The sequence below is a fragment of the Triticum dicoccoides genome, chromosome 6B, assembly GCF_002162155.2.
Source record: "Triticum dicoccoides isolate Atlit2015 ecotype Zavitan chromosome 6B, WEW_v2.0, whole genome shotgun sequence".
In the NCBI taxonomy this organism is placed as follows: Eukaryota; Viridiplantae; Streptophyta; class Magnoliopsida; order Poales; family Poaceae; genus Triticum; species Triticum dicoccoides.
This window is the reverse complement of record NC_041391.1, coordinates 599,645,387-599,654,344: the sequence shown is the minus strand read 5'-3', so window position 1 is coordinate 599,654,344 and position 8,958 is coordinate 599,645,387. Positions and strand designations below refer to the sequence as shown.

Here is an 8,958-nt window from a genome sequence, read left to right as displayed (position 1 = left end):
GCGCGACTCCTCCACGCCGCCGCCGCCGCTACCCCGCCGCTGCACGACTCCTCCGCGCCGCCGCCGATGGCGTTCACCGGTCTGTCCGCCGCCGCCTTTGACGTCCCGCCACCAGCGCCCTCCGGTGCGGCCCCAGCGCCATACGGCGCGGTCGCCGCCTACGACGCATCCGACGTCACCCACATGCAGCCATCCCCACCCATGGCCGGCGGCCCTGCTGCCCGCCCCGTCAATGGCCTCTCTGGGCTGGTGTTACCCGTTGCCGCCATCCGCGCCTCCCCAGCAGCAGCCGCCCCAGGGCGCCGGGTGGGCCACGCACTACCGGCAGGCTTTCCCCGCAGGCCACCGGGGGTCCATCGGCGTGCCTTACCAGTCGACCGGCACCGGCTACGATACCCTCCTTGTGCCACCGCCCCTCGGTGGTTATGGCTCGCCCGCTTCAGCGCCGCCCTGCGGGGGCCTCTCGCCGCCGCCGGTTCCTACGTCATGGGACCCCGCCCTCCTCGCCGCCCAGCACTCCGCGCCGTGGCCGAGTAGCTCTATCGGCGGAGGCGACTGGTACATGGACTCAGGTGCTACCGCGCACATGACAGCTCATCCCGGTAACCTAACCTCCTCCACTCCCGTTTACACACCCACTCGTATCACCGTCGGCAAAGGCTCCTCCTTACCTATCACTCATATCGGTAGCACTAGTTTTCCCTCCACTTCCACACCCATCAATATGTCCAATGTTCTTGTTTCACCAGAATTAGTCACGAACCTAGTTTCTGTTCATCATCTTACTCGTGAGAACCCACTTACTGTTGAATTTGACGGTGTTGGCTTTTCTAAGAAAGACGCCCGTACCCGGATGGTCCTTCACCGTTGTGACAGTCCCGATGAGCTCTACCCCGTGCACGCCAGCGCCTCCACCTCCAGACCTGTCGCCCTTGCCGCCGGCGTTAACCTTTGGCACGCTCGCTTGGGTCACCCTAACCACACCGTGTTACGTCAAATTCTTAGGAGTTTCTCTTTCTCATGTAATAAGCTCGACGAGCACTCTTGTGAGGCATGTCGCTTAGGCAAGCATGTTCGTCTTCCTTTTAGTGCGTCGTCCTTAGTTTCCACTTTTCCATTTCAATTACTTCATAGTGATGTTTGGACATCTCCCGTTGCGAGTAACACAGGCTATATCTACTACTTGGTGATTTTAGATGATTATTCTCATTATGTGTGGACTTTTCCTCTTCGTCATAAATCCGATGCATTAGCCACACTCACCGCCTTTTATTCCTACGTCACCACCCAGTTCGATCGCCCCATACTTGCACTCCAAACTGATAATGGAAAAGAGTTTGACAACGTTGGTCTTCGCACACTTCTCGCCTCTCACGGCACCATCTTCCGTCTAACTTGCCCCTACACTTCACAGCAGAACGGCCGCGCCGAGTGCATTCTCCGCACTCTTAATGACTGCGTTCGCACGTTACTCTTTCACTCAAACGTGCACGCTCGGTTTTGGCCCGATGCCCTCGCCACCGCCACCCTCTTAGTTAACATTCATCCGTGTCGTCCTCGGTGGAACTACGCTCCTCACCACCTTCTCTTCGGCACACCACCGTCCTATGATGGTCTCCGCATCTTTGGGTGTCTCTGTTATCCCAGCATCGCGTCCACCACGCCACACAAGCTCGCACCCTGATCCGTCCCATGCATCTTCGTTGGCTACCCTCCCAACACCAAAGGTTACCAGTGCTATGATCCTGTCACTCATCATGTGTACACCTCGCGGCATGTGTACTTTGTCGAGACGGTGTTCCCTTTTTTCAGGTCCCTCCGGCTGCGGATTCTTCGGTGCCGGCCCCCGCGCCCCCTACCTGGAGCGATGCGCGGCGGCACCCCCCGGCGGCCCCTCCCGGCCCGACGCCTTCTACCGCCACTTCCCGGGTTCCCGGCTCCCTCTTACGAGGTCGAGTCGGTGGGCAACCCGCCCGCCACCCCGGCTGGCGCCGCCACCCCTGCGACGGGCTCGACCTCGACCTCGCCCGTAGCTCCCGTCGCCGCGGCCTCCGCCGCCGCCGCGGCCTCCATCGCCGCCGCCGCGGCCTCTGCCGCCGCCGCACCAGGTGCCCCCACCACCGTGGCCCCAGCCGCCGCACCGGGTGTTGCCGCACCAGATGCCACCGCCGCCGTGGCCCCTGCCGCCGCGGCACCCGCCGGCCCTGCTGCCCCGTCACTTGGCGTGACTACCCGTGCCCGAGAAGGAGTGCTTCGGCTCAGTACGTGCTACTCCGTCGATGAGTATGTGTGCACCGCCTCGACGTCGACGCCCTCACCCATCCCCACCTCCGCTCATGCTGCCCTTCGGGATCCCCACTGGCTAGCTGCGATGCAGGAGGAGTTCGACGCCTTACAGTGCAACCGCACGTGGCAGCTTGTTCCGCGACCCCCTCGTGCCAACATCATCTCTGGCAAGTGGGTGTTTCGCCACAAGACTCGCCCAGACGGTTCTCTCGAGCGCTACATGGCTCGATGGGTGGTTCGTGGTTTTCGACAGCGCGCGGGCGTGGACTTCACCGACACTTTCGCCCCGGTTGTGGAACCGGGCACGATCCGCGCCGTCCTTCAGCTGGCCGTCTCGCGCGCCTGGCCTGTGCATCAGCTGGACGTTTCCAACGCCTTCTTGCATGGTCATCTCGCCGAACAGGTGTTCTGTGAGCAGCCTACTGGTTTCGTCGACACCGAGCACCCCGACTTCGTGTGCTTGCTCTCCCGCTCTCTGTACGGGTTAAAGCAGCCGCCTCGGGCTTGGTACCAGCGTATCGCCGCCTTCCTGCAGTCTCTAGGCTTTCGTTCCACTCGCTCCGATGCCTCACTTTTTGTGTATCAGCAGGGAGCTGACACTGCATATCTGCTGCTCTACGTCGACGACATCATCCTCACGGCGTCCACCCCCGATATCCTTGAGCGGCTGACTGCTTGTCTTCGTGATGAGTTCGCCCTCAAGGACTTGGGGCCCCTACGCTACTTTCTCGGTATCAAGATGATCCGCCGGGCTGACGGTTTCTTTCTACATCAGCAGAAGTATGCCCATGAGCTCCTTGAGCGTGCCGGTATGCTTAACTGCAAGCCGGCGCCCACTCCCGTCGATACGAAGGCGAAGGTCTCTGCTCTGGAGGGGTCTCTCGCTTCCGATGGAGCATTTTGTCGCTCTATTATCGGTGCTTTACAGTACTTGACGCTGACTCGCCTCGACCTGCAGTACGCTGTTCACCAAGTGTGCCTCCATATGCACGCCCCGCGTGACTCTCACTGGACTCTGGTGAAGCGTATTCTCCGTTACATACGCGACACCATGTCCTTAGGACTCACCCTGGCGGCCTCCGCCTCCACCGACCTCGTGGTCTACTCGGATGCTGACTGGGCCGGCTGCCCCGACACGCGATGCTCTACGTCAGGCTACTGCGTCTACCTTGGGCCCTCGTTGATCTCTTGGTCATCGAAGCGGCAGCCCACGGTCTCCCGCTCCAGCGCCGAGGCAAAGTATCGCGTCGTGGCCAACGCCGTGGCCGAGTGCTCTTGGATACGTCAGCTGCTCCAGGAGTTGCTTTTGTGATGTTCACAAGGCCACTCTTGTCTACTGCGATAAGTCAGCGCGGTCTACCTCTCCGCCAACCCGGTGCACCATCGACGGACGAAGCATATTGAGCTCGACATTCACTTCGTGCGCGAGCAGGTTGCCCTTGGCCATATTCGAGTTCTCCACGTGCCGACGTCGCAACAGTTTGCTGATGTGATGACTAAGGGATTGCCTACTCCCGTCTTCGAAGAGTTTCGGTCCAGTCTCTGTGTCTCCGGCGACGCTTCGACTGCGGGGGGGTGTTGAGTATGTGTTTTGTATTGCACGTGTATTGGAGTTGTGGCCCACCTCCTAGTCTTGTATAATTGAGGTAGAGGCCTTCCCTTGTATTATATATACGTGCACCAGCACCCCATCAATACAATGATTATTGTATTGCAAATCATCTTTCCACAGTTATTATTATTATTTGCCGGAGCTTCATTATATTCACTATGACTGTGACATATATTTTCATATTACATTCATTGTGCATTCCTTGCTCAACTACCCAACCAAAACTGCACGTGAGCGTTCGATACATAAGACTAGGAAGCGAACATTCCCAGCGCAGAATTTTTCTGCTTTATTTTTCTCATTGATGTTTGTCTGGTCTGGGTGACTGGGTAGGTATTCTGATGGACGTCAACTGTACTTCTGAATTGCGAAAGGAAGTCATGAGGTTATACTAATGCGTGCATGGACCAAGTGGATGGGCGACCAAACAAACTATTAACAAAGCATAGAATTTTTTCCGGCGATACCTCGAAATTCTCTCTCCCGGATAGGACAGACGCCTGCCGGGATCATGAGTCGCTGTTGCTGATAGCCTGATACGGCACCCAGAGGTCAACCCCGACCAACAGCAGCAACTACCATTTGGCCGGACGGAGTTACAGAAATAGTGTATGCCATTCACGCGACTCGTCATAATCTACTTGTGGCATGATCGTTGAACAGTGCCCTGATGCCAACTAAAGAGAGCTCATACTTACTTCACACGCCAGGTAGTTTGACACTGAAATAATAAACCATGTGATCCGTGTAATCTACTGTATTATTCTGTATACTAAAAATCAATGCCAGTTACAGTAGTATGTACAGAAGAATCTACCCAAAAATATCAATGGCCAATCGAACTAGCAATCGGCACAGCCTGCAGAGATGGACGTGGCGTGACCGTCACGGAGGCAGGCAAAAGGACCAGGTAGTCTACAGTGACAGTAGCAGCAGCAGGCCAACCGCCGCAACTACCGCAACGAACCGGCTGCCCGGCCGGGAGCCGGCGCCGGCGCTGCTGTCCATCTCCCGGCTGCTCGTCGACGGCGACGTCGGCGCGACGCCCTTGAAGTTGGGGTTCGTCCCGTACATGCTCTGGATCCCCTGCACGTCGTCCGCCTCCAGGTCCACCTTCCTCGTCCCCGTCCTGATGGTCGGGTACATGATGGCGCCCTGCACCGACGAGTGGCCCAGCCCCAGCAGGTGCCCGATCTCGTGCACCGCCACCGACTCCAGGTCCACCGCGCCCGGGCGGGACGACGCGTCGCCCTGCCCGTCGGCCACCCACGCCTCCGCCGCGTCCAGGTGGAACCGCCCGTCCGTCGGCGAGAAGGCGTGCGCTAGCGTGCCCAGCGGCCCGTCGAACGCCTCGCCGTCGCCGTGCGACCCCGCGTAGAACCCGATGGTGATGTCGGCGTCCGACTCGGTCGCCGTCTCCGTGAACCGCAGCGTGGTGGCGTCGGACCACCGGGCGAAGGCGCGCGCGAACACGGCGCTCAGCGTCGCCCGGTCGATGGACGTCGCCGCGGTCGCTGTGATCGCGTACCTCAGCTCGCGGCGGAACGGCGGCCACATGGGCCCGCCGGGGAAGTACGTGTAGAGGTGCCGCCCGTGCCCCGCCGCGGACGACGCGTTCCGGTCCATGGTGGACGTGCCGTTGATGACGTCCGCCACGCCGCAGCGCGGGGCGACCATCTGGGACACGGTGGACGGGTCCAGGAACCCCGTCGCGTTGAGGCCGAAGTTGCGCTGGTACGTGGCGATGGCCGCCTCCAGGTCGGCGTCGAACGCGTCGCTGAAGGGCGACGAGGACGGCGCCTCCGGGAGGTACCCGAAGTGGCTCAGGTAGTCCTTGAGCCTCGCGAGCCCGTCCCGCTCGTCGCCCATGTGGCAGCCGGAGAGGTTCTGGAACGCCAGCCACGGGTTCGGGAACGGGGGCTCCGCCTCCGGCAAACCGGCCACCGGGAAGGCCGCCACCGGCGAGGCGACGAACACCATCGCCGCCGCCATGGCAGCAACCAACAACAACACAAGGGAAGGAGAACCCGACTTGCCCATTGCTAATCGACGAAGTCTTGAGATGAGATGAACAGACGATCGGGGCAAGAAAACCAGGCTGCTGTCACGTAAGCTTTAAGGCTCGCTCGCTCGCAGCTGGGTCAGCACGGCGGGACGCGGAGATGGCCGAGAGGCGGGAAACGTCCGCCCCGCTTGGGTTCCAACGAAATGTCCGAGTTGGTGTTTTTCGTTCGGTCAAGTATGGATGGATATGTGGCCTTGTGTTCGCCGCATGTTGCTGTCAACCTGTCGAGTGTCGACGTGACAGATGACGGCTCCGGGGTTGGAAGCAGCGCCTTTCGCTCCCGACCCGATCGAGCCTTGACTAGCTATCCCGGAATTGAAGCAGCTTCCATCAGATTGATCTACACGCAAGATATCAAGGATCCGAGGCTGAGGTCATGCTGGCTTTGGATATCATTTTGCGTGGAGATTATCGGATGGAAAAGAAGATCTTTTCTTCCAAACTTGCACCGGCCGCGAAGCAGACGAAACATGCGTCTTTGAATCGGCAACTCGTCAATCAGAAATCAGCACTGATGCCTTCTAGTTCTAGTTCTAGGTGTGTGCAGGTGGCCTACCTTCCTGCTCTAGGTCACCACAAAGCGGACGACGGTTGAAAGAGAGAGATGGGTGGTGAGTGGGAACGCAGGCGGATCAGGGCGTTCCATAGCCAAATGCTCTGCTGGTGAGTGCTTTATTAGCATGACATGAGCAACTCTTGCACTTTCAAAAAGACTGAATTATTGCAACTTTCTAGTAACAGACTGATTAAGATAAGCCATGTTGTTGTTAAATGGGAAAGGAATGGTTCTGTCCTAGTGTATGCGAAGGTCGTCGTGGATTTTTCTGCGTGAACCGCCGGTCCGTTCTTGGCTTTGAAGCCCGTGATGATGACGGATCTTGAAGGTCGTTTACGCGGTGGGCAGCACACAAATATCCAAGGACGCGTCTAGTGGGCTGCCCACTAGCACGATCGAGCGGCTGGCCGAAAAAGATAACCCCCGTCTCCCGCGCAACACAAAAGGAAGGGGCCACCATCCCGGCCGATCGAGCGGCCACCAGAACAGACCGATCGAGCGTCCATCAACAGAATCGCCCCACGTGGCCAGCTGTCCCCAGCTCGCCCCCACGCCCGCTCGCCCGCTCGCCCCAGCCCCTCCCACACTGCCTTCTTCTTCTTCTGCACGCCAGAAGGAGGGACATCCAACAGAATCGCCCCCAGCCCTTCTTCCTCCTCCTACACAGTCGTCATGGGAGCCCCAAAGTAGAAGAAGGAGCTGCTTCAAAAAAGAAGATCTAAGGGCAGGGTGGTCAGAGCCATACCAAGCAGCAGCATCAAGTAGGTAAGCTCCCTCTGCCCCTCTTCACTTCCCCCTTTCTTCTACTGCATATGTAAACCCCCTTCTCCATGGATCTAGGACAAATCCATGGAGAAGCTGCTTCAAAAAAGAGGTGAATCTGGCACATCACACCAGCCTACTTGATGTTACTGCTGGATGTGTTAAACAAGCCAAAAACTACTTGATGCATGCCAAACAAGTTTCTCCCACCTGAATGTGTTAAATAAGCTGCTTCAAAAGTGTTTCCCCCGCCCCTTTTATGTGTTCAACAAGTCAACTAAGACATATTTTCTGGCCAACTAATACGTGATTCTAGCCAAATGAACATGCATGCTTGCCAACTGGATATATGCATCCTGGCCAACTGAAATGTCTATTCTAGCCAGCTGAAAACATTAACTGTACAACAGATCATGCATCCTGGGCATGCTGATATATGCATCCTGGCCAACTGAAAATGTCTATTCTAGCCAGCTAAATACATTGGCTGTGCAACAGAACATGCATCCTTGCCAAAATGATATATAGATCCATGAAAATTCAAACATCTATTTTAGCCAACTGAAGACATTGGTTGTGCAACTGAACATGCATGCTGGCCAACTGATATATGCATCCTAGGAAAACTGAAAACATCTATTCTATCCAACTGGATACATGGACTTTGCAACCGAACATGCAAGCTGGCAACTGATATATGCATCGTGGGAAATTAAAACATCTATTCTAACAAAAACTGAACACATTGACTGTCAAACTAAATTTGCATGCTGGCCAACTAATATATGTATCCTGGCCAACTCAAAGAACTATTCTAGCCAAAACCAAAAAGCTGCAGTACGACAACTTCTGCAGCAATATGTGTGACACATAAATAAACAAGGTTATTGAAGCCATAAAACCACATTAAAGTTGTAATGCCCCGGATTCGATGCGCCAGATGTCTGCCAGTTACTCGCCGTCGTTGCCATGGCATGTGCTTGCATGTTGCATTTTATCATGTCATCATCTGCATTTTATCTGCATGTTTTTCAAACTTGCATCCGTTCGGGTCCTCTCGGTTCTCTCCATTGTCCAATCGGAGTCCAGACCTCTCGCGCGCGCCCGTCGCCCCTCTCAGACCTTGTTTTTGTGTGCGTGCGTTCAACGTTCCCGGAATGGACCGAGTCTTGCCAAGCGGCCTTGGTATAGCACCGGTAGACCGCCTGTCAAGTTTCGTGCCATTTGGAGGTCGTTTGGTACTCCAACGGTTAACCAGGTAACCGTAAAAGCCTCTTTTGTCTTGCAGCCCAACACCCCTCCAAATTGGCCCAAAACCCATCCTAACCCCCTCCATGCTCTCGGTCGTTCGATCACGATCATGTGGGCGAAAACCGCTCCTCATTTGGACTCTCCTAGCTCCCTATGCCTATATAAACGTCCTCCCCGTCCATTTTCGCGGATCAAACCCTAGCAAACTCCTCCCCGCGCCGCCGGACATGTCCATCCGCGCCGGACATGTCCGCCGGACACGTCGCCCGGCCCAATCAGGGCGTGCCACGTCAGCAGCGCCGCCGCCTCGCCCTATCGCATGCCGCCACCTCATCCGCCGCCGACCCCTCTCTCTCTCCTCCGCCGCCAGGGCTCGCGTGGCCCAGATCCGGCCCGCGGGGCCCGAAGCCGCCGCTGCCGCCCGGC

General features: G+C 57.2%; 1 protein-coding gene and 1 pseudogene across 1 annotated transcript; one reads left to right on the top strand and one right to left on the bottom strand.

The window, feature by feature from the left end:
* Positions 1 to 4,625: 4,625 nt before the first annotated feature.
* On the bottom strand, positions 4,626 to 6,109 carry LOC119326804 (metalloendoproteinase 3-MMP-like). The gene has a single exon (XM_037600406.1). It carries the CDS (start codon positions 5,936 to 5,938, stop codon positions 4,814 to 4,816), a length of 1,125 nt encoding a protein of 374 aa, XP_037456303.1. The 5' UTR covers positions 5,939 to 6,109; the 3' UTR covers positions 4,626 to 4,813.
* Positions 6,110 to 7,368: 1,259 nt separating this feature from the next.
* Positions 7,369 to 8,958, top strand: part of LOC119321314 — a 10,574-nt pseudogene continuing 8,984 nt past the window's right edge.

Bases quoted from the DNA above. Each gene is read 5' to 3' on its own strand.
- LOC119326804 (XM_037600406.1), bottom strand. From the start codon at position 5,938: ATGGGCAAGTCGGGTTCTCCTTCCCTTGTGTTGTTGTTGGTTGCTGCC.